Source organism: Dromaius novaehollandiae, chromosome Z (genome assembly GCF_036370855.1).
Source record: "Dromaius novaehollandiae isolate bDroNov1 chromosome Z, bDroNov1.hap1, whole genome shotgun sequence".
NCBI lineage: Eukaryota > Metazoa > Chordata > Aves > Casuariiformes > Dromaiidae > Dromaius > Dromaius novaehollandiae.
The window spans coordinates 16613635-16639894 of NC_088132.1; the positions used below are offsets into that span (position 1 = coordinate 16613635).

General features: G+C 40.0%; 1 protein-coding gene and 1 long non-coding RNA gene across 2 annotated transcripts in view; one reads left to right on the forward strand and one right to left on the reverse strand.

Moving 5' to 3' along the window:
- Positions 1-21262, forward strand: part of SLC1A1 (solute carrier family 1 member 1) — a 52960-nt gene extending 31698 nt beyond the window's left edge. Inside the window, exons 4-12 of the mRNA XM_026119488.2 lie at positions 1192-1306; positions 3755-3797; positions 5074-5181; positions 6574-6758; positions 8628-8735; positions 13438-13560; positions 14108-14302; positions 14906-15040; positions 19098-21262. Of these exons, the coding sequence (XP_025975273.1) occupies positions 1192-1306; positions 3755-3797; positions 5074-5181; positions 6574-6758; positions 8628-8735; positions 13438-13560; positions 14108-14302; positions 14906-15040; positions 19098-19341 (1256 nt within the window). The 3' untranslated portion in view covers positions 19342-21262. The remainder of the gene's footprint in view (positions 1-1191; positions 1307-3754; positions 3798-5073; positions 5182-6573; positions 6759-8627; positions 8736-13437; positions 13561-14107; positions 14303-14905; positions 15041-19097) is intronic.
- Positions 12822-19140, reverse strand: LOC135325066 (uncharacterized). Its single transcript, XR_010386285.1, has 2 exons — positions 19071-19140; positions 12822-18468 (listed from the first exon to the last, which is right to left on the reverse strand). It is a non-coding gene; the product is annotated as an uncharacterized LOC135325066 (long non-coding RNA).
- Positions 21263-26260: the final 4998 nt, after the last annotated feature.

The window sequence follows — 26260 nt, forward strand, 5'->3', positions numbered from 1 at the left end:
AACCCCTCCTCTGTCAAGTCTTTCATAGTTATAAGGCCCATCTTTGCATTTTGTTGCCTGAATGAATACTGTTCCCAGGTATCACCCACTAAAAAGAAACTGTTGTGTAATTATTTGAAGGACAAAATGCATACCATGTGTGGCCTACTTGTAAGACAAAGCGCTATTTAACAGAAGAAAAAGGATCACATGCAGACATACAAGGCCAGTTTCATTCCCAGCGGTTGCGTCATTAAGGTTGCACCGTTTAGGATAGTATCTCACCTGTCTGGGAATTTTCTGTGGATATGTAGTGAGGCAGACTTGGTAAAAAGTGACATTCTATATATGGACCTAACTTCGAAATTGGCCCTGCCCTGAGTGATGGTTTGAACCATCAACCTCCAAAGGACCCTGCCAAACTAAGTTGTTCTATGATACTGGTGTCCGTATGCAAAGTTACACAAATTCAGTTTTGCTGTTATTCACCAGTTGTCCTAAAAAAGCACTCTTCTTGGGGGATTGAAGGGTCATGCAGGTGCTCCTTTCTCTCCATAGAGAGATTTAGTTGTCTGATATGTTTTAGGTTAGCCTGGGTTTTGGAAAAAAAATGCGTACACTTGGAAAGGCTTAGTTTTTCAGATATTAGAAAGAATGCATATAATGAAGCCCACTAAATTCAATAGAAAATTTGTCACTGATTCAGCATTCACAAGGTAGTACTTAGTATATGTTGCACAAAAAATATTTATTTCACTCTGTTTCTGAAGCTCTTCTCTTATGTAACTTTGTTGATATAGACTAACTTTAACAAAACATACTGTGGTATAGTGGGGTCACAGGGCAATACAACTGTATTCAGACCTGAAAGCTAGTAATGAAATGGCAATTCAAAATATCACTGTGCAAAATTTGCAGAACACTTCAGCTGAAGCCCAGCTGAAGTAATTTGCCCTTCTCGGTGAGCAGTAGTGATTTGGTAGCACAGAAGCAAAAATAAGGCTAGAATGTCCAAGTCCAGTCTGCTGCAAGTTGCTCCTGTTTTGGAAGAAGCCACCCATTTAAGGATGCTAGCTGTGGACTTCTCTTTCTGAATTACGCTGTGAGTGCACCTGGGAACAGCATTTGGTGATGAGAGTTTAGTCACACAAAGTACACTAAGGTTTGCCTCAGTTTGCACTGCGAATTTTTTTCCTGGTTCTCCTTCTATAGGGATTGTATTAGTTGTGATCTTTAAACCTGGAGCGTCTCAAACGGCAGAAGAGATAGAGAGGGTGGGCAGTACCCCTGAAGTCACTACTGTTGATACCTTGCTGGATCTGATCAGGTGAGAGGTTTTATCATTTCAATACCTGTGTTGCAGAGGCCTAAATAATAAATGCATGTACAGTTGTAATGTGTAATACAATATAAATGCTCTCCAGTATTGTTTGGAGAATTAAGCGCAGAGTGTAAGTTGTATTCTAACAGGTTAGATGAAAGAGTGCTCATTTTAGAATGGATTCAAAGGAGTTTGTTAAAAAAAAAAGGCACTCTACTCGCACTATAACCTTTGATTAATGAGCCAGTCACCACAAAAAATCCCTCCTCCACAGAAATTGACATGTGTGCTTTACCTAGTATGAGGAAAACATTCAGAAAAGATTCAGTGGTGGACTGGTTACTACCTAGCGGCTTCTGTGTCATCCAGCATAGAAGACCACCTAGAATTGCTGTGTTGTGTGTCCCCTTCTCCAGGAAGAATGCAGAGTAACAGATGCAATGTATGGACATTTCTTACAGTTTCACAGTTAACAGGTTTGCTGCATCACCAGTTTTTAAGGCAGCCTTATTGTGAGTCTTTCCCTACCAGCATGATAGACAGACAGACAGACAGACAGATAAAAAAATGATAGATAATTATAGCAGTTAGAAAAAAAACAGCCCCTAGAAATATTTGCAAAAGACTTGAGCTATGTGCCTTGCTAGCACAGGTTTTTAGAACTGGTAGGAACTGAATAAATTTTAACGTGTAAGAAGTTATGCAAAACTGACAAAAAAAGAGCTGCATTTACAGTAATGGTGAGTAGTAACAAAAAAATGTTTCTGTGGATTTTTTTCCTCCAGCCACAATTAGTGCCTGATCTGTATCACTATTGCTACTCTTTTTTCTTTTTTGATAGAATTTCTGCTTAATTTGTCCTCTAAAAATCAGCTGCCAAATATCTAAAATCAGCTTTTTCAGCATTTTTAATTTCAGGAGATCTGAAATGTCACTGACATTTGCAGATGCCGCTCTCAGCCCACATTCTTTGACATTTGTGTGTACATATACGTGTGTGTGTGTATACATATATACATATATACACACACACACATATATACATATATGTATACATATACACATATATATACACACATATATATGTGTGTATATATATATATACACCTATATACACACACACACATATATATATGTATACACACACATATGTATGTATCTGCCTTGACAGAGTCACCCATCATATTTGACAGCAAATGCCCATTGTCATCTGGGACATCTCTGCCCCAGACAGATCAAGGTAGACCTCTTTGGCATCTCCCGGCCTCAACCTTGCAGCCACATGTTTGACACTCCATTACCATTCCCAACATCTGTCCCCGCCTGCCTGTTCAGGGCCAGAGTAGCAGCTCCTTAGAGAGCTCCTCTTACTCCTCACGGACACTTGCCCCAGGAATCAGCAGTGGGGCACTGTGTAGGCTGTTGCCAGTCGTTTCCACATGAATCCACACATGTTCACAGTGCTGATACAACTCCAAGCACAAAGAAGTCTGTACGGAATAAGCAGCAGCAGGTGAACTATAATTTAGAGTATTTGGTGATTTGGAGTACAATTTATGGCTCCACTTACAGCAGAGACCTAAAATTCTCTTGTAAAGGAATTATAGTTACTTTTCTACATATTTATATTCATCAGATTTAAGAGCCATATCCAGATCAACTTGTAAAGATTAAGCTAAATCACTAGTTTGTACAAACTATTCTTGCCTTCAAAGGAATTTAGCATAAAAACTTGTAAAGAAAAGTCAGGATTTTGTGAGAGATCCAGAAGGGAGATAAAAACTCCTGCTTCAATATGTAGATTGTCATCTTCTGCACTGGGCCAGGCATTCCATAATTACCTATGTACTTCTGCTTTCTGCAGTCTTCCTTTACATCTTGAATTGGCCATTGGAAAGGAGGAGGCAAGCAACTGTACTGCAGTGTTTCTAAGCTAATTTCCTAGCTGTTCAGTGCATGAAATGGTTCTTGACCCTGGAATAACACATGGGAATCTTCCATTAGCCAAGGTTAATTTCAAAAGTACAGTATAGCACGCCAAATATCTATTTCTTTTAAATCTAAACCTATTTCAGCATAGTGCTAATAGGGGCTATTCTTTTTCTTTCTATCTTATACATGATAAATCCTATAAAAATGACTTTAGACTGTCTCTTGTATTCCTTGTGTAATTGATGGAGAAGTCAGTGGGTTCAGCAGCTGGCCAAGGGAAATGTCAAATACCAAAAAATGAGTCTAAGAATTCCACAGTAGGAAAACAATCACCTGATCATTGGAAATCCTGAACCTTTGTCTCTGCTGGACTTCAGATGTGAAAGTGCTAAATACACTGCTTTCTGGATAAGGCAACACACTCTAATCTGTCTTTCAACACGATATAATATCATTTTATTTAGATAAACAGGTTGTTCATAGTATGCTATAATGTTGAAGTGCCTCTAATTTCCCTAACAGAAATATGTTCCCAGAAAACCTTGTCCAAGCCTGTTTTCAACAGGTAAGTTTGAACATCCCTGTTTGTTTTCATTGCTAACTACAAATTCTTCTTAATTAATGTCCCCCCCAAAACATGTCATGTTTCCCTTTGTAAAAGTCTGTAAGAATTATTTGTGAGAAGTCCAGAAGGCTCTTGAGCTCCCATAGAAAGCCTTCTTTTAGGAATCTTCTTTTCCTTCCTATTTTGATTAATACTGTTCTCAGTTCATAAACCCTTGATCATCCCTTGCAAAAAGACACTGTTTAGAAGCTGGATGCAGAAACCAGGCAGAGTTATAAGAACCGTGTCATGGGGATCTGTGGCCTCATTCCTAAAAGCCCTCAGTGTTTGATGAAATTTGCATAACTCAGCCCTCACCCTGATGTTTCTCACGTCTAATGTCCATTGCTAGACCTGCTGATTCATCTGATGAAGAGGTAGCCAGATGTTAGAATCTGTCTGAGACATCTCTTTTGAGAAACACTGAGATTTGGAAGAGGAAAGAGGGAACTGCTATCCATGTAGCAAGCAATCTTACTTCAGATTCAGTCACATTTATCCATAAATAAATCAATTTTTGTGGTGCTCGCTGCTTCCCTTTTTTCTCTTCTGCAGCAGTTGCCTCTCAGTTATGCTGAAATTTGTACGGGAGATAGCTAACCTTTCCCCGGAAATGGTGTTAACTGTCTTCTGTGTGCAGCACTGAGTGTTTTTGCAGTTTACAAAACTTCTTTATGCAGTTTTTTTGCATGTTGATTACTTCAAGGGCAAATCTTCTGCCTCGCTGAGGTACAGAATCCTGTCCTAAACTTCTCTGAAAGACCGAAGCTGGAAAAGTCCCTCTTTTCAGAGGCCACATAAAAACAATGTTGCTGTAATTATCTTTAAAGCAGGATGCTACAGCATCCCCTGCAGGCAATGAGGGCAGTACACCTTCTCTGCCAACGCAGCAGGTGTAGGCAGCCTGGCTCTGCACTGCGGACCTCACCAAGAGCCATTCCCTCCAACTGCTTCTTCCAGCAGAAAATGCCCTTGTCATTGTTAGGAGCTGCATCTCATCCCCCAAAGGACTGTGCCAGGTCTACAGGGCATGCAGGAGCCTCAGGAGCACAATTTATAATGTATTTTCTCTATATCACTTGTTTCATCTAGTGTCTTAAGTAGAGAACCGTGATGGCTCACATTGAGTCCAGTTGGTTCGTCTTTCCCTTATTTTTATTGGACAACTCTTTCTGTATCCACTCTTCAATTTCCTCGCATTTCTAAATAACTCTTTTATTTTTTGAAAAACTTTCAGTATAAAACCAAACGTGAAAAAGTGGATGTTACAAGTGACGCGGAAAAAAATAGCTCCACATCTAGTGAAGAACTTGTGACGATTGTCATGACGGCAGAGGTTTCAGAGGTGCGACCTTTATTGTTTGTTATATTCCATTGCAATATATAAAAGTAGAATTAGACTGAAATTTGGTTTAGTTGACATGTTAGTTAGTGACTCAGAAAAGAAAGGAAATGGCACGTAGATAAATCTTATCAAGGGAATAAAACTTGCTAAGTAAATGCTGAAGGTGGTTATGAGGCTCTTCAGTTAGATTTCAGAAAATCAGAGGACTCCACTGTGAGTTAAACAGGACAAAGATAATAGAAGATATGAGAAGATAATCCATTCATATACTCCATTACAGGTATAAGCTGATGCACTGTAAAGTTGCTGAGAAATTAAAGAAAACAGTCATTGTGGGAAGGCTGGGTATATATTATCAGTTGTTTAACTCTGGGTTTATATTATCAGAAGATATTTAAGCAGCAGTGAGGTAACCATGGGCATTGCAGAAAATCATACAAAAAATATTTGAAATGGAAAGCAAAACAATGGAAAGCATGTTGTTAATTAATAGCTTGATTGTTGCTATGCAAGAAAAAAGCATAAAGAGACAGAAGTAAAGAGGTGGTGTAACAAGCCTATTTAGAGACCTGGAAAGCTTACGTGTGTTGACAGCTTGTAAAGCCTAGGATTACACTGTAGAAGAGTAAGAAGAAATTCAATAGCATTATGAACACAGAACTATGTACAATACAAATTTCATCTCGTAATAATGAGAGAATGGGAACATGAGCTAAATGAAACGATACTAGTTAAATCCCAAAGCAGGATGCAGTAGAGAATCGCACCCTCAGTGAATAATTTTCCTTCATGTATTCGTACTGCATGAACACAGAAGACTATGTGAATACTTAGTAGGATTTTTATGTGATATGTTTCATTCTGCTGTTAATCATCCAATTTCATTGATTTCAGCTAACAATAGATGTTTAGCTGGGGGCAAAATTGGACACCATTGTCCTAGTTCTCACACAATGGACAATTTTTCTTAAGTCTGACCACAAACCCTCGTGCTGCACAGAAATGACTACAAGGTTTCTACATCAGCTGGTTTCGTTCTCCACAGTGGGGAATAGCTCTTGTATATATTGAAGGTATGACTGAGGATGCCTAGATTTTGCCATTCTCTGTGTCAGAAGTCCTTTGAAAGGGCAACATAAATTAAGTGCGCTTTATCCTGTGCTAGGATTTGGTCAGGTCCTTGCATAATTTAAAATACAAAGATTGTAAAGGCAATTTAACTACCTTCATGTGCCCACTCTGCACTGTCAGAATTAGAATAGACTGCCTAGGGAGAAGATCTCCATATCTTTTCATAGAGAAATCTAAATGTGTTTTTGTTTTAGGACTCTTTAAAGTAAACTCAGTGTTTTCAGGTAGCAACTTTTCTTTTCTCTTCAATCCAATCTACAGAACAAAACCCAGGAATACAAAGTTGTGGGCATGTATTCCGATGGCATCAATGTGCTGGGCTTGATCGTCTTTTGTCTTGTTTTTGGAGTTGTTATTGGGAAGATGGGAGAGAAAGGACAAGTGCTGGTGGATTTCTTCAATGCACTAAATGAAGCTACTATGAGAATAGTTCAGATAATCATGTGGTAAGTTCAAAGACATACTAACATTTTCTAACACCTCTTTAAGTGGATTTTGTTATTGAAACTGTAGGAGCAGACTCCTTTACATTTTCTTTTGTATAGTGCTTTACAACAAGCAGCTTTGGAAGAAAAGGTGGCAAGCAGTTTTCTCTGTACAGAATTTGATCCTTTTGAGGAAACTGGAGATAAGGTTCCCACTTACTATATTAGAGAAATGATCCCATTTGCACACAGGAAACTTCAGTTATTCAGACATTCTCATTAGGAGTTTACATCAAACCGGTATATCTGTATGTGGTTTGAGGACTGTAGAAGCATCACTGGCTACATTCCCTTCTCGATCTTGAACACAATTCCATGAAAAAGCTTCTGACAAATAGCCATTAAATTCACACATTAGCTGTCCTTGGAGCTGAGTTGCTTTAGAAATATAAATAATACAAGCCACAGCACAGACCACAACTTAGTATTTACCTGTGCTAATAGGTTTTGTGAGATGGCACTGCTTATTTCTGAGACAGCAACTCATCTGGCAATGCTTGGCTGGACCTCACAACTATTTGCAGAGCTTCTTTCTGTGGAGCAGGGATTGTGCAGATCACATTATAGGATCAGGTTTATAAGCACACCCAATCCTTTTCAGAGTTTGATCCTACAAGTAGGGTGTGTTGTGTCATTTACTGTGATAATCTACTTGTATCCACATGCTTCATGCTAGTAGTAACTTACTAGATCCAGCCCTTTTGTGAATTTTCTTTCCATCCTAGCATACCCTGAAGTCCTGTAAAACAGTATCCCTGTCCAGAGCTAGCTATAGGCTTTTACTGCCTTTAGAGAGATGTAAATTAGTCTCTGCAACTTGTCCTGTGCTAGACAGTGCTCCTGTCCTCAGCTGAGCTGCAGCCCTGTGGAGCAGGCTACCTCACGCTGCAACAAATCACCACGAACGGCACCCTGGCGTGGTCCCCTGCCACAGATGCAGGATCCCACCCATAAGCTGACTGTCCCTGGTCTTGAACCTGCAGAAAGCTGTGGCTCCCACCTCCCCCTGTGTTTCTGGAGAGGTGGGAGCTGTTGCCTGGCCTGAGGTGAGGTTGGCCATGGGCAGTTCAGCTTTCACCAGGTGCAGGGCTCAGCAGGAGCAGGGAGCCTTGCTCTGCACAGGGGCAAAGTACTGCTCATCAACTGAGAAGTGGTAACTTGCCCCTGTGCCAGCCTGCCCCACGGTGCCAAAAGGAATGCAGCAGAGATGTGCTAGCCGAAGTCATGATTTTTGCCTTGAAATTGTCTGCTCTAGGCAGTAGCCAATGCTGTTCATTCCTGCTAGACATGGCTCTGTCTTATTTACTGTGGTTTTTTACTCCATCAAGCAACAATTAATAAATTTACTATCCCACCGTGTTAAAAACTCCATTTTTCTGTGCAAGTGATCCACCTATAGCCCCCAGTGCTGCTGGGTAGTTCCTGTAAGGACAGGAGACCTTTCCCTCTGTTTGTGATTGCAGAATGCACAGATTTAGGTCTCAACCCCACAAATACTTCCACCCCCAAGTAAGGGTGTAGACATCCATAAACGTTTGCTGCAATGGGGCAAAGCATGCACGCTCCCTCCCAAATTCTCTATGGTCTGTGACTCCAAGTCATGCAGTATTTGTAAAACTATGCACAGGGATAAATTTATTCTGATTTTTCTAATTTCTTTTCATCACCACTGTTGTAATCTTGCTGTAAGTGAATAAATTCCAGTTTGTAATAGGATACCAAAGAAAATTCTTCCTCTTCTTTTAAAACTTTTACTCTGCAGGAAGTATATTGATGAGCATGCAACTTTTCTAAGAATGCATTTTTAATTGCTTTACTTTTGTTTTCTAGGTATATGCCAGTTGGTATCTTGTTTTTAATTGCTGGGAAGATAATAGAAGTTGACGACTGGGAGATCTTTCGTAAACTGGGTCTTTATATGGCTACAGTATTAAGTGGGTATGTCATTTCCTAAAGACGAAATTAAATGTAGGTCATTTTTGGAGCTCAGTTTTTTACAGATTAATTATCCACAAAAAACAGCCTCTTCCAATTCAGAGACAAAAATTGCTGTTAGTCAACATCCTGTGAGGCTGTTTCGAATGCATTTTTTGTTTTAGAAAGTCAGTGCCTTGCATTCTAAAAAAAAAAGTCTGTTCTTGTAGTCATTATTTCATCTTCCTCTCAGCATGATGCTGAAACAGATAAGATTATTGTATTTTCAAGAATGGTAATGCTTCTTTTAGATTCTAGAAGAAGTTGGAAAAGGGTGAGGAGGTGGGCTATAGCCTGTATGGGGTTGCTAGCCCATTGAAAATACTGTAATATATGGCTGAAATTCAGAATCTCCGTGGGTACTGTGGGCCCAAGAGGTACCAGCATAGGCCCAGGCTCACTGCAGAGCACAAATGCACAATGAAGGCATTGCACATTAAATGGTGCCAAAAAAGAAACTGAGCCCCCTTCACCTCAACACAGAGCAGCTAAAACCCAGAGAGCTCCTCAGAACTGCTATGTAGTCATCCTCCTTTGAGGCAAAGGTACCTGGTGAAGCTCCAAAAGCAGTATGTGCTATCGGCATAGCATAACCAAGCACCGAAACAGGTTTTATATCCTGTCTCTAGGGCTGTGAGAGTGTAGAACAGTCTGGAGCAGCTGGAAGGGCCCATGCTTTTACACCTGCACAAACCCTTTCACAGATGTGGACCTTATGGACAGGAAGGGGCAACTTAACTGCTGCAGGCTATATAGCTTGTAATACTAGATCATTATACAGCGGTGGATAAATATCCTACAAACGACCCTTTCAAAAGATAAATGGATATTACAGTCCCAATAAGTTAAATGCATTTAGATTTCTATTTCCAATTCAGTGAAGCGTAGCTTCTGGGCTGCCTTGGTTCATTGCCTTAGCATCTACCCCTGTAATTCTTTCAGCATACTTAAGATTTATTCATGTTTTGTCTACAGGCTAGATCCAAAGTTGTTGAAGAGCTTCTTCCCTCACCACCAGCACTTAATACATATGCATGCTATCTTTTGAAAGTAATTCACAGGCTTTTTGACAATCAAGCAAAGAGAAGAATAATACAATGGTTTTAAAAGCAAATTTCCCTATAAATAGTCAAGAAGGAGCTGGGGAGGGGCTGAATCTTTGCTGTTTATTTTTTTGGTATTTATTTCAAAGTTGTTGTTTTGCTTTATGCATAAGCCAGTATGTTTGGACTAGCTGTTCAAGAATCATTTGAGAAGTAATGACTTTCTAAGTAGAAATTACAGCTTCAGAAATAGCACTGAATCATGATTCTTTCAAAATACTACAAGTGGAAGTTATATTTGTCTAATTCATAATGCTTTTTTGTATAAGTTTCCATTTTAGTCTTGGAAAAGAAATCTAGCTTTTAAAGGAAACAAAAATTGGTATTTAACAATAGTCAAAAGACTAATACTTTACATATAGGTTGCAGATGAGACTATGACCACAAATGAGGTAGATACAACTTACAGAATGATACTATATAACTTTGGCAGGTTTTGTATGTTGCAACTACAAGAAGGAATACTTTAGACAGATTATTGCTGCACTTTGACTTCAGTTTCAGATCAGACAGCAAGTTTTATGATAGTTTACCTAGTAACGGTTACTATTTGCCCTGTGACAGGACATGTATGAAGACACAGTCGCTTCTCCAGAGTACTTACATTGCAAAGTCAAGTCCTACCACATATGGTCTCCCATTTAGCTGGTAACCATGTGCTTGACAGGTACAATGTATTCTGGGTAGGTGCCACCATAGAATTAGCTATGGTAAGAGTGCCCAGCTTTACATCCTGAGAGTGAAGTGGCCTCTGTTCTGCAAAACCCCATTACATATGCAACGGTTTTCCCTGAAGGCTGCTTGGGTAGAGGTCTGCAGCCTTTCCATCTCTTACGGGAGAGCCTACAGAGTGCAACGCTCAATGAGCTGTGGAGAAGGGCGAACAGCAGCATTTTTTCTGCACGGCTGCCCCGCAGGGAGGACATGTTATACCCAGCTCACAGAAATGAAGACAGCAGTGTATATGCAAGGTGGCAGAGGAAAGGTGCCTGTTCTGCATTCCCAGCCTGCAGGAACGCCCTTTCTGTTAGTGTGCAAGGGAAGATGCTGTCTTACTCTGTATTGGGTTCCTGCCCTCACCTGTTCCCACCACTTTCCTCACTCTTCTTCGTCCTTATTGCTTGACCACCTCTGCTGCAGTGGTTCTTTTTATCAGCATCTTCTGCAGCTGTCCGCCCCCCCCCCCCCCCCCCCTTTACGCATGGTCCTGAGAAGTACAGGATCTTACACATTTTTCTAGTATTCCCTGGCAAGAAAGATAGTTGAGAGCATAGGGGTTTGGGTGCCTCATCCTCCCTTTCGTTTCCCAGCCTTCCCAACTTCATTATTCACCATCTTTTGCATCTGCAACCCATCCAGCTCTCACCCCAGTGTCTGCAAAATGTCTCAGCCCTTATGTCTCATTAGGTCACCAGGAGGGAACAGTCATTCCCCCACCATGCCTTTCCTCCACTTGGCCACTAAATATCTTAAGCCTCTCACTATCACTGCTGGCAATGCCAGGACAGAGACATGCTAGTAGTCAGAGAGGAGAGAAATCGAGCAGGAGGCCTAGAACAAATGTCAGAGAAGTCACAGCTTCAGGAGAAAAAGGAACGCTGCAGTGAGCAGTCGCTCTCTTATGTTCTCTTTTGCCTCTTTTGAAAGCAGCAAGGAAACTGAATCTCTGCATACTATAAAAACTGCCAGCTTGGGATTTTGAAGGACAATATCCTTCCTATCTTAGATGGAATGCTGTAAGAATTTCTGTTTTCAGTTGCAGATTATAATTTTTCCTACAAAAATTTCTCTTGCTTGCTGGGAGTTGTATTTCATGCATGCAAATGAATATTACTTCTAATTCATTTTGTGAAAAATAGTATTAGCAAAACAGATAGGCACAGATACATTTATTTTGTGTAATATCACATTCTTGCTGACAGTAATAAAGTACAGAACTAAGATTTTAAAAATAACATTATTTGAAAGTCCTTGGGCTTCTAAATCATGTAGACATACTTGAAAATTTTAGTCTATATATTTTGTTAAGACACACAATATACATACCATTATTTACAGTTTTCTTTATCTGCTCTGGAGAATTCAGTTTGCTCCCACACACCACTATATAGAAGTGTTCGATTTATTTTTAGATTTCTTTTACAAAATTTTATTGATAGATGGTGCAAGCTTTCATTTACAGTCCACTTAATAGATCATTTGTTCACATACAGAATGAAAATGTTAACGGCCATTGCTTTTTAAAAAGACTGTTTTTGCAAGGAAACAAATATCTAGGTTTTGCGGTGTTTTTTTTTTTTTTTGTTCTGTTGTAAATTTCTGTACTGTAGGTGGCTACTGCTGTCTTAGTTGCCTGGGTTTGGCAGAACAAACGGTACTATGATTTATCAATATCTTTATCAGTTGCTTTGAAATAATAAAGCACTATTACAACACAGTAATGTTCCCAAGAACATCTTGTGAGGACAGAATAAAAATCCCAAGGTTGTGTATGCACAATTCTGGGCTTTGTGTTTCCAGGCTATGACAATTTCTTTTTGCAAGAAGCTGATGTTGCTATAATTGCCTGTGACCTTGGAACACAGGAAATATTTCACAGACCTTTCACACACATTTTATTTCAAATACTCTCACAGCAGGCTATGTGCCTCTAATCTTAATGCCCACAAAGCACTACAGTATATGTAGACTCAGGGTCTTTATGTTCAAAATTACAGCACAGTTTTAAGGATGAATTTGTCCTTGAGACACACCCAAAGTCCCAGTAATATATTAGAGCAGATAAAGCTGAGAGGACAATTTGATCTTTTGCATGTTAACACACTTAATTCAAATAAAAGGTGATATTTTAAAAGACAGTATTTCAGCACCTTACAACATGAAAGATAAGACTACATATATCTCATTTGTACAGTCTGAAATACATCAGTTGTTTTTAGTATGTAGAATGTAAAAGAAATGTATTTGAATCATAGACCTAAACTTACACAATTTTCCACAACATAAAAGTGTGGAGGGTTTTGTATGATTTTCTTTGAAGCTTCTACAGAAAGATGTGGGATTCATCTGTCCCTAACTGGAGACTACATTTACCTTTAATTCCAAAATGTGTTCTATAGTAAAGGCAGATAAACTTAGAAAAATGATTTGGCTTGTTTCTCTGATTTGTTTCTAGTATGAATTGTAAGGATTTGACAGGAGAGTGGGGTGTTGAAACGTACTTCAAAATGGCCTCTATGTATCAGTTTAAATATTACTCTTTTTTTTTTTTTTCGCTTTTTTCATCTTTATCAGTGTATTTCCAATATATTAATCCCATTTCTTCTTTTATTTTGGAAGCAGAGGCAAGTAACAATCTCTCCCTCTCCTCTGACAGAATAAATATAAGAGCATTAGTCTGTAGTCTTTTTAGGCAGTATATTCTCTGTAGTTTGAACTTTATTATTTTATCTTTAAAGTCACAGGAATTTTCACACGTGGATCTGATGCCAGCTATCACCATCTTATTAAAACTATGCAGTGAGATGGATCCAACTGTTTAAATAGTCCATTTTCTTCTACAGGCTTGCAATCCACTCCATTGTAATTCTGCCACTGATCTACTTAATAATAGTGAGGAAAAATCCTTTTCGGTTTGCCATGGGGATGGCTCAAGCACTTCTGACAGCCCTCATGGTTTCTTCCAGGTAAATAGAAGAAACATGTATTTTCTATAATGTTCTTAGTAGTAATTGCATTGTTTGTTCTCTGATTTTACTGCTACTTTTTTACCTACCTTGACTTCACCTGGACAATTATAAATCCCCTGGATGTTGAAATATTACTTTCAGCATTATTTTTGGAGCACGTAAGAGGGCACTATAGATTGCAATGGAGCTACAGTGGCCTTACACCAGACTTGTGACAGCCCTTCCCAGTATAAATTTAGGACATCATAGTTTTTTTTCCATTCATTTCCTTACAGTCTCTCTGGAGTGTAAGCTCTTTTAGTGTTTCTATGACTATACACATCATGAAGCTTTTACTATGTAGAGGATAACTAAGTCTTTGTTATTCCTTCCCATAATTAGATGATAGCAAATGTTACTTAGCTTTAAGAGTGAACTCTTCACTTCATAGTGCAGCCTTCCTGCCTGTCTTAGATCTCCATTTGAGTCTTAGAGCAGACCAGGCTGATGAAGGGAATGGTATGTTCTTGCCTGTGCTTATTTTGTCTCTTCATCTGGGTTTCAGTTCAGCAACTTTGCCTGTCACCTTTCGCTGTGCAGAAGAAAAAAACTGTGTCGACAAAAGAATTACCAGGTTTGTTCTTCCAGTTGGAGCTACCATCAACATGGATGGCACAGCTCTCTATGAAGCAGTGGCAGCTATATTTATTGCACAGCTGAATGACTTAGAACTGGATATTGGCCAAATAATTACGATAAGGTGAGACTAAAGCCATCACACAAATTTTCTTGGTATTTTTTTAATGAATGGTACATTTGCTTTAGATACCCCATCGAAAAATTGAAAGTGTCACTCACAGCACAGGAAATAACAGAAATATTCTCAGTTCTTGTTCCAAGGCCTTGTCTACGCAACCTGATGAGGAGGTGGTGTTGGCCAGGGCAGGCAGTTGGTATACAACCAAGTTATTCTGGAAATTGCCCCCATTCTCTTACAGCAAACACTTGCAAATCCAACTCAGTCTCTTCCACTGATATGCCCAGTTTGCATGTCAGAAGTACATTTACCTATTTACTCTGCAGTATAAGCATGACACCTCTGTTTTCCTGGCCAGCAAGCAACAGAATCTACTCTAAATGTTATAAATTACCGTATCTGTAAAGGCACTGATTAAAAGTATCTATACATGACTTGTCCCATAAATTTTTCTCCAGACTTTCTGTAGATACTATTCAGGAGGAAAACTGGCATGTTTGTATATCTTTCTTGCAGTAAGAATAAGTCTATGTGTGTGAGAAAATACAGCTTCTGTGAGTAACATGTTTTCTGAATTCCTTTTTCTGGCTTTATTTGGGTTTTTAGTGTCACAGCTACAGCAGCCAGCATTGGAGCTGCAGGCGTCCCCCAAGCTGGACTTGTCACTATGGTGATTGTACTGAGCGCTGTTGGCCTGCCAGCTGAAGATGTTACCCTGATCATTGCAGTTGACTGGCTTCTGTAAGTTTAAGGCACTTGATATTTAATCCTTTTTTGTTTGTTTGCAATGTTTACAGAACTTGCGTGGGAATATCTGGGTCTGTGAAGGAAGGCAACAAAATTGGTTAGGACTGCTGCCAGAATTAGACAAAGATTCTTGTTATGGCCAGACTTGTTCAGTATAGAGTTGGATGCAATAGTGTCTTTAACCCTGAAAGAAGTTCTGTTGCATGGGATTACGTTGAATGACCTCACATCCAGAGGCACTATCAACCTTAAAACACTGGCCACAGCGTTATTAAATCATTAGCATCATTAGTAAAGACAGTACTAAGGAGTACATCTGGGGCGTCTCAGCTCCCTCCATATTATGCTAAATACATACACCATTCGCAAAAATCAAATGCAAACCACAAGCAGAACATCTCAGCTGATTTCCTCAAAGCACATAAAATACACATACCAATGAAGAGGGAGTGGAGAGCAATATGCAGGAAGCAGAGCTGGAACGTGCACACACATGGCAGGCCCATGCACGGCTTTGTTCTGCTGGCATCAGCATGCCGGGGCTGTTCTTCACTGAGACACTCCTTTGAGGACCCAGCCCATGACCAACAAGCACACACACATGCAAATGTAGAAGGCACTCCTCGGGCCCCTGATCCCAACCACTTCACCTCAGAGCACACCACAATGCTTCAGTCCCATTAAAACAGCTCTTTTCCAGAGAGAAGCATTGATCTCCTGGGACATTGTCACATTCTTTTAAAATTTGCCTATCTTTAGAGATCAGCTTACATTCTTCTTCTTGGAAAAGGCTTTGGAAGCTTTTGTTTTGTCCATATGGATATTTTAGGGCTCCCTTATTGGCTCCAGCTGATCAACAAAATGAGACAGAAGTGCTTTATTTGATATGATAAACCCCCAAGGCCCTCAGCAGAGAACTGTGATGTGGTACTGTCAGTGTGGAAGTCCAAAGTCTGGGTCAAGTTTATCACTGCATGAAGGACTTGCAGCATTGCTTGGAGTGGTTTGTCTCTTTCCAGCCTTAATGCTTCTCCCTGCTGCATGGGGCTTTGAAAATGAATGACAGTGATTTTTGCTTAGTCCAACGCAGGAAACAGATGCAGGCAGCACATTCACATTCACATCAGTTTCAGCAGTGATTTCTATGTCCTATGCATACAAGCTACATCATCTACTGGTCATGATGAATATCTCTGTTCCTGGTTTCCCAGAATATCATGAAAAGCTTTTCTAGCCCCCACTGCCACATTAACTTTTCCCTAGACCAAATGCTGTTCCAGTATCTAGAGTGGGCTAATAGATGGGAAACCATATCATCCTTTTGCTGAATGCTGTCTAGACCTTGTAAATATTATTATCTACAAAAGCAAATGTTTTCCTCGATCTTGACCCAGGCTGGTCTGAGTCCTGGAAATAGTGTTCATGTTCAGATTCACTGCTTCATTCTAAGACTTTAGATTAACTTTAAAGAGTTTCTCTAAGCCCTCCTCTTGCAGGGCTAGCATTTTTCACAGAGTTCTTCATGTCATCCATATCTCACTTCCAGAACATCATGATCCAGGGATCATGTCTCAGTTTTCACCAGTCTTTTTTGTTCAACTTACTTACCCTAAGAAAATTTTTTGCCTAGCTTCTACAACAACCCAGAGAATCATGCATTGTTTTCTGGAGGTCAGAAGGGCATCAGTTACCACTTCTGTCCCATGACTCACTGTGAAAGAATTGTAGGATTCCTGGATTAAGGAATATAACTTTAGGTTATAATGCAGTTTTTATCTGCCTTCTAAACTGTGCAAACTATAGTGCTCAGACCAAGGTCTTGCTCACCTGCATTAACTCAGCACTGAAGGTATTCTGTTGGAGTCAATGCAGAGGCCCTAGTAACCTCATAGTTGCTGCATTACATTTTCTTAGGCTTCTATTTACACTCAAGATAGGTTCATTCCTTTTCCTCCCCCACCTTTTTCAATCATTTTCTTGAAGGATTTCTTGGCAGCATCCTCTGTATTTCACAGATATATTTAATTTCTTTGATTATATAACTCAATTTTGCAAACTGTTTTGAAATACTGTTGGTTTCCAGAAAACCAAGGTTGTTGAATGGATCCAAAAATGAACTCACTTTCTGTATAAAAGCACAATTGCTCCAAACAAAACAGCTCCAACAGGAAATACATTCTCCCCATCAGCTGTCTGCAACGGTGTCCCATGGATTTGTCTGTTTTGCTCCACAATCATTTTGTTTTCCCCAGTCCTCTTTGTTTCAGGGAGGGCATTTGGTTTTGTTAAGGATGGGGAAGATCAGTACAAACCACTGGTCCATAGTAGGGATCTAAAAGAGGGTGCCAGAACAGGACAAACAAACAGTGACACTTCTCCCAAATTACTCTCCTAGCCTCCAGCAAGTTACAGCTCGAAGAGTTCCTGGGCTAGAGGTGGTTTTCATGTTAACAGGCTCAATAGATTTCTTCTTCCATGAATGAACCTTCTTGCTTTTTGGACCTACATAAAGTTTTAGCATCTACACATCCTGTGGAGAGGAATTCCACAGTCTAAAGATGTTTTGCAAAGACATATATCATTTTGTTTTAATCTGCCTCCCAATCACTTTATTTGATGCCCTCTAGTTCTTTCACAGGCAAAAGAGAGAGAGAGAGAGAAAGAGAACAGTCATTCCCTATTCCCATTGTAATCACAATTTTATAGACCCAATCTCTTCTCCACATTGAAAAAATCCATAATTTGTGTGATTCTTAGGCATGACAGGAATACATAGAAGCTACCCATTCCATCATGAAAAAGACAAAGAATTCAAGCTACCTCCAGTTCTGATCCAGATATTTTTCCAGTGAAGGTGTCTTGCTGTGTAAAGCAAATTAAAGATTAATTTCATGTACCAGGGGTCATTGCCAGGGCATCTTGCACCTCAGCAGATGCAATGCACACTATGATACCACGTAGATTATTAACATTCTTGCCTTTTGTACTTATTGTCTAAAATGTATTATTGTACAGCCTCAGTGTCTCATTAACAATCCTTGGTTAATTCTGAACTTACCAAGGTTTTATTACATAGGCTTGTACAATTCTTCTGTGTTTTTAATGAAGACACAGAATAGAAGTATTTTATGAAAGACAAGTTTCCACTACTGTGGATTTCCTCACTTGTCACACTGATTCTACCAGAATTTTACTTCAGGTTTCCTTCTTCCCTCCCCCCACAGATATTCCCCTCCCACTTGGGGAATACACAGGCAGTTTTTAGCACAGGAGCTCCACAACCATAGTGGAATAGTATGTACCTGGGAAACACTGATTCACTGAAGTATTGTTTTTGCAGTCCCTTCTATTTGTGAACATGTCCAGCATCCACATCTCTGCATAGCCACAGTGGCACTTTCAGTCATAAAGCCCCTGCTGTGCTGTGTCAAGGGAAGGAAGAACAGGGAAACATGAGCCTTCACAGTCCTTACCTCATTTCCTTGCCAATTTTCAAACTTTGCTACATTGCACAGTTTTGTTGTTCCTCTGCCAAGCAGTGGCAGATTTTTAAGGGCTGCAAGTCACATTCCTGTTGGGAGAAAGATCAACAGTACAGAAGTGTCATATTCCTTAAGGTGACTTGTTTAATATAACTTTGTACCTCAACCCTTTAAGCAGGAGAGTCAAACAGCACATGGGCACTTTTCCATTTCAGGGGTTTGGGCTAGAACACTGAAGATCCATGGCTAAGCACTCCTCTGGTTGAGGAAATGACTGTTAGAGACAAAAAGCACAAATCAAACTTTCCTGCTAACAGAACAGTGATGTGACTTGCAGTTTTACACATCGTTTACAAAGTCATTTATCACAGCAGTGACTCCAAGTTTCTTCAAATACATGGAAAGTTCTGTTCTTCACTCTACAGCATTTTTTTTAATACCAGAATTACCCAGGATCTTTACTAGGAAAAGACTGGAGCTGAGCATTTCCTACAGTAGCTTACTTTTACTAAAAGGACTTTCAAAGTAACATACAGAATTACCTGTCTGACAACATTTTTATTCCATAGGGATCGATTCAGAACAATGGTGAATGTCTTGGGAGATGCCTTTGGTGCTGGGGTAGTGGAGAAATTATCCAAAAAGGAGCTGGAGCAGATGGATGTCGCCTCTGAAGTCAACATAGTCAATCCTTTTGCCTTGGAAACAACGCTCGATAATGATGAAACAGAGACCAAGAAATCCTATGTCAATGGAGGCTTCGCCGTAGATAAGTCTGACACCATATCATTCACGCAGACATCTCAGTTCTAAATCCAGAAGCTTTCAGATGAAACAGGTGCACTAAAGGACATGACCATATGCAAGATCTCAAAAAGCTTAAAGGATAATTGAGAAAGAATTACATCTCAAGTGTATTTGATTTACTGCACAGACTCTGATTCCCCTCACCAGTTCTCCCACCTTCCCATCACCTCTCCCAACAATCTGAACCCACCACTTTTGGTCTTTGCTGATAGGTTGAAGAAAAGAAAAGTTGTAAAATACGTAATTTTTAAAAGAATATCTTAATATTGCTGAGGCTACAAAATGCCTCTTTGGAATCAGCATGTTCATAGATGGATATCGTAGCTGGGGCAGCCAAACGTATTTTTCTCAGGAGTAGTACAGCATTCTACATCTCACCTACATTACAAAACACCAGTGTGTAATCACTTTTAACATCCTTGCCTTCCAAACAAACAGATTGCACTGTACCAAACACCTACTGTAACTTGATCATGTGCCAAAAATGTTCATTTCTGCAGCTGATAGGACACCACATGAGCACAGTTATTCAGAAAGGGACAGACCAGAAAGGCCTTGTAATAAGTATTTTAGTGTGTACAGGGTTTCAGTTTTCTTTAATCATTATAAAGATTGGAAATAATTGGGCATGGCAGAGTTTCCAAAGTTTATGTAGTTAGGTTTCCCCATGCCCTTCATCTGAACACCAGCTGTTGGGAATTGGCCTTCAGATGTGAAACGAATTGCTGTGGGTTTGCTCTTCTTGTACTTGAAGAGTTTTTGTAAAGTGAAACATCACCAATTTAGGTTCACTTTGATGGCCTTCTGGTACATTTCCATCAGAAGCAGGAAAAAAGTCATTTTATTATTGTCCACCTTTGACTCTAGCCAAATATTAATCCACCTCAAGGTAGGCAGAGGTCATGAAGATGAAAATAGACTGTACAGCTAGTCATAGTGCAACTTCTAAACCTTTATTCCTTGGGGAAAAAGAAGACACACTATCAAGAATATAAGGAGGCACGCCTTTTTTTAGAAAGAAGCCACTGTCACTGAGCTTTTTACACAGACTGGTTGGTTTTTTGCTCCTTACTTTAATTCCTCAGTTGAACATGCAAGTTGGTAGCTGCAACACTACTCCAGTGCCAACATACCAGCTGAATCGTATCTCATGAAGTATTCTGGACCTAGAAAGTCATGTGTTCTGGTGGCTTATTACAGGGGATCCACCAAGAACTTCCTCATAAGCAAACTCCATTTCTAAAGCATTTTATACAAGATTTCCATGGTGCAAAAATCACTCTCTCTGCGGAGGAGTCGCTGTAACAAACTAGTTTTTTGCCTTGCACTTTCAAATCTGTTAGCCATTTTACTTGTAAAGTAAACTGAAATTCATATACAGTTATTTCTTTGTAAATAGCTTGCATTAAATCTAAAATTGCACTCACATGCTAACAAAAAAATTGAAGTTCCTGCAGTGTTATATAATCAATTCAACCCTACACTTTTGTATTTAAATAAGCCAGGATATGTGCCAAAGAGAACTGATGAAGAAAAGAAGAAAATAGTTACTGTAGGTTTTGATAAATTGCACCTTAAAAGAAGAAGTCAGTGAGACATAATGCTGTATTTAAATTAAACATTGTAAACTATATGGAAGTGTTAATCTAAGTATTGGTATGTTTATACAAAATAAAGATAATGTACAGATTGAGTAAACCAATCTTTTATCTGTGCAGAAATAGTATGAAAAACTTTATTTGTACAGCTTTGCTTATGAGAGGAAAAAAACCACCAGCTTCTACAACTAGCCTATAATCTATGCTTTGTCCTTTCTTTGCTTTTTTAAATCACCCTTTTATGATCACCCTATTATGTAATCACCTTGTTATGATGTTCTGTGAATAGTGTTCCTAGTGTGATCAAAATAAATAATTTCTCTCTTTCACTCGTTTCACCCTACCATCCTCTCCTCACCTGTAGAATTCTGAGTTTCTCCAGCTATTGCAAGAAAAACAAAAACAGATGAACTGATGATTTATGTTATCTTCAACAGTGACTCAGCTGTAGTTTTGGCAGGAATTAATCTCTTGTTCCACTAAGATATATACATTATCTCTCAAGAGCACAATGCTGAAATTGAAAGAAAACCCTTCTAATTTGGAGGATCTGGGGGGAGAAAAAGATCTTTTTTTAAACACATGCAAAGCAAGGGATTATTTAGCATTTTTAAGGATCACCTGCAACTAACCAGAGGTTAATGGTGCTGTGGCTCCATCCATTTAGTACCAAGGGAACTAACCATATACTGAAAATACTGTTAAATCCAAGAATGCTTTTCCTGACAGAATGTAAGCATGTATCTTCTGCATACATGGAAAAATCCTGTGTGAGCAAAGTACCTTCTTCTACTCCACAGCCTCCCAGCCTGGAAGCTTTGTGGACCAGTAGAGAGGCTTCCAACAGAAAAGCCTCTGCAGCCTCTGACATGCTGTCATATTTAAGCCCACTGCTTCCTGTTTCTTTTTATAAGTGGATAAAGAAACATATTAACAAAATAAACATACCTCTAAGCTACAGCATATATTTAAGTGAAAGGTCCTGAAACTAACTGTATATTTGCAAGGGAATGCCATTACACTTGGTGTACATCAAGGTTACGGTCAGACACAGTGATGAACAGAACTCATCACCAGTAATAACCCAAATTTAAAATATTTAAAAAGTGTACATTACTGGTGAGAGGTACAGGAGTAAGAAGAGAGTCTGGAGCCATTGCTCTGCATCTGCAGGCACAGCTATTTGTTGAAAGGTTTCCTGTACTGTTCATTTTTGTTGAGTACTGCCCATCCAAAATGCCAAACTTGTTGCAAGAGAGGTTGTTTATTCCTCATGTCTATTATTCTTAGCCATTCTCTCAGTCCATTATTCACTGACTATCTGCTGTGCTCAGTCACACTCTAGCATTTATAGCAAGGGACTGGTAGAGCCACATATAATGGTGTTTCATCTGGTTTCAAAGTTTGTTCATTAATAAGTGAATTGGGATCAGCAGTCACATCACAAAGAACATCTAATGAACAACAATGAAGTAGGAATCATCCAAGCTGACTATAACCAAAAAAGGTTCGACATCTAGTCTAAGCTAGTCATCTGAGCTCTTTCCATATGCAGTGGAAAGATGGTGATTCATTCTATCATAAAATCATCATCCAGGGCAGTTGGGGTGTATCATACCCTATCAGTTCTTAACTCTCTTAATTGACTAAAAAGGATGACTAGTGGGAACTGGATGCCTAGCTTTTAGGTGGCTAGTGTTAGGTGAGATGAGTGGCATCTGACATCATACCAGCTGTCAACATTATCAGAGGAGACAGATTAATTTATAAGTAAAGCATATCACATCTCATTACCTGTTCTAGACACTACCTTGTGCCTTCAGCCATTTCAGACGTGCATGTGATGAAGAGCAGATCTGCAAAAGTAGTTATGGAGACATGTTTTCAGATCCTATTTAATGTTACTGCTAATTATGTCACTATTAATTATGCTGCTAATGATGTCTGATATCGAATGTGACATCACTCTTTGAATATCTCCCCTTCCCTCAGGCCACTGATCCAAACTAATCCTGTCACAGAGTGGGCTGCTAATATGTTAATGGCTGCTAATATGCTAATATATTTCTTTTTTCAAGCGGATTGTTTAGTCACAATCTGCTTGGACTCCCACTTGACAAATGCGAAAGTGCAGGTTTTGTACTGACTCCTCTCAAAGCCCTTCTGTGTGACACATCTTTCCTGATTCCCTCCCATTTCCAACGTCAGCCTGACTATTTGAGAGGGATGCTGTGGCGGACAGATGAATGAATTTTTTGCCTTAAACATTTCTTGGGTGCATGGGGTGCAGGCAGGCCATAACCCCGAACAAGCCATCTGTTCCTGGCGGAAACAGGACTGGGCTGCTGCGACCCCCGAGATGGTCTCCCTGCGACCACCCGGAACACACCGAGCCTGCACTGAACGAGACCACAGTCGGGCAGAGACTTTGGGATCCGTTTTTAGCACAACTTCTATAAAACTTGCTTGGCATGAGTGGCTAAATTTGCTGAAGCCTTAGGCCGCACTCCCTAGTTTGATGAGAAAGGGCCCCAGAGCTGGTGCAGGCGGGAACGATAAGGGAGTTACCAGCAATTTGCATTCCTGTGCACTGCTGAAACAGTGCTAATTGCTGGAGTTACCACCTCTTTGTCAAGACCTTGAGAGATGATGGTGGGACCCGAGGAAGGAAGACACACCTATAGGATGGAAGACACACCTGTCGGCAGAAACTGCAACAGAAAAGATAAGGGAGAAAAGAAACAGCCTGCCTAAGAACAACGATGAGATCCAATAAGGAGCAGGAGACCCCAGACTCAAAAATTACTATTGGTCTGAACTACCACGTGGGGGGGTGGGAAACTTAATTTGAAAAAGCTATAATTGCCCAGGGATCTCTTTGTTCAGGGTCCCTCTTTGGAGGTACCCAGCTCGAGCTGTAACCACTGCACGCGTGTCATTCCGAGCTAACCTAGGGTCGGACCCAACTCGAGTTGTAATTACTGCACGCGCACCACCAAAACTTACACCCAGGGTGAAGAGGACCCACCTACCACCAGACGGGAGCCCCCCCCCCCCACTGCCGAGACTCCCAAAGGAAGAGGACCAACAGGACGCCGCTGGATCCACGGGTGGTGATATCTTTCTCTCTCTCTCTCTCTCTCTCTCTCTCTCTCTCTCTCTCTCTCTCTCTCTCTCTTTTCCCCCTCTCTTTTGTTGAATGTTGGTAAGATCTGTTTTTGTCTAGCTAGTTGCAGTATTCGCCATTGAATTATCCTATTTGACCACATGCCTTATCTTTGTGTTAATAAATCTTAAAACTGGTTGGCTGGTGTCGTTTCACCTTAATTCAGTCCAAGGGCATCACGAACTTGGTCGTTTGGCCCCAAGGGGAGGGAGGTCGTCCTGAACGACTCCTTTCGGGCCGCGACAGATGCTCATTAGCCTAATGCAGCAAAATAAAGCTTTCATACATGACAACAGAAGCAGCTTGTTCGTCTGTCCTGTGGCGTCTTACCTCTTACCCCTTTACAGATGAGATGATTCCTGGCTAGAATAATGAGTTTGATTAGCTTTTGTCAGCCACTCATCAGCATGAAAGATTCTGATTATTTTTGTAAATATGGTCACACTTTTAAGGGCTTCCATTTCATTTGCCTCACAGTAGGTCTGCCTACGTTTTGTAAGTTTGGCATTATGAATTTTCAGCTTAACCCTAATATTTCCCTTATTCTTCATTTCAGTAAAACGGATGATGACTTCTACCTTCCTTTCTCTCCCCAGTCTCTTTCTTTCCCCCTTTTCCTATGTTAAATGTCAATTCTAGCTATTGAAATTTGCTTTGTTATTCCCTAGATTATCAGGGAACCAGCTGAACAGGCTACTTCTGAACATGATTCATCATCTCGTGAAACAGATGAACTTTTCGGTTACTCACAGTGTTCTACCAGTCAGAGGCATTTAGCTTTTCACCGTGCAGCTTCATCTCCTACCTCCCAACACCTGAAGTCACCAAGTCCTGCTCGAAGTCCCTTTCCTCTTCAATACAGGTTACAAATTCATAATCAAAATCAATTACTTGAGCAGCATCGTGCTGTGAGAGTACAGGTTGAATGACCAGAAGAATTCACATTCTGTCTTCTTGGGCAAATTGAATTTATGATTCTCAGAAAAATTTAAGTAGAAAAATTGTGGCAATTATTCAGGAAGTGATTACGCTGTATGGCTATATAGAAAAGTTATGGTTCATCTAGCGCAGGTTCCTTCACTGACTAGTACCAGACACTTCAAAAGAAGGTGTGAAAACCTCTGTTAGTTATAATTGGCTTTATGCCCTGAAATGTGAGATTTATGTTCCATGTATATTTTTTTCATCATTTTTTATGAGACCTTTTTGTTGTCACAGAGCAGTTTTCTGCTGTTATCTGATGAGGTCCACAGATGACTGATGCCTCAGGTAGAAAGATACAAGAAATATATTCTTTTCCATGTTTTTGCATTTATTGTTTCTCAATTTTGCAGAGTGCTCTCATGATCCTTATCTGGAGAAGAATTTAGATGCAATTTCCCTTCCCTTTAGCGTGCTTTGGTTTGTGTACCTCTGCCTGAAGAGGACAACCCTTCCCATCAATTTGTGTAGGAGGCGCCCAATGCTTTCTGTTCATCAGTGCTAGTTCAGATAAGGAAGTTTTTGTGCGCTGAGCCTGCAGGGTCAAGATTAGTTTCTTAGCAAGTAGGAGCTAGGTGTTTGGAGGGGTATTCCTTAGCTCTGAATTGAGGAATGTGTAGCATCTGTCCTGTGTTTTGCTTTGGCCTAAGCTCTTGAGTCGAACACAGAGAGTCACTCTGAGCAATCAAATAAAAGACACGCTTGGCCTTCAACTTTGGGAAGGAAAAGTAGGTAGACTTCCACTTCTACACAGTATCACCTTCTTCTCATGTAATCAGGGCAACCTAATTTTCCTATTACTTTGCTGCGTATTTGGAATTTAGTGTGCAGTGGTATGCTGTAGGATGCAAATTTGCACCCATTCCTCTGAAGAGGGACTCAAGTTATTAAGTATCCATCCACTAACGGTGTTACTGAGTGAGAGCTTTTTGCTGTTGCATGTATAGGTATGGTATTTTTGCTGCCTTTGTGCAACGGTATTCTGTTCCTTCCAGGTCAGCACCTGCCATCTACCTCTGTGAAAATTTCATGACTCACATGAAGTTTGTTTGATATAAAATGATTCCCTCTCCCAGGCAAGAAAAAGTAGCCGTGTAGGCAGGTCAAGTTCGAGGCAGATCCCGTAAACCACACTGAAAGCAATCTCACCCCGGTGTATGCAGTGTGAAAAAGTGCTGCA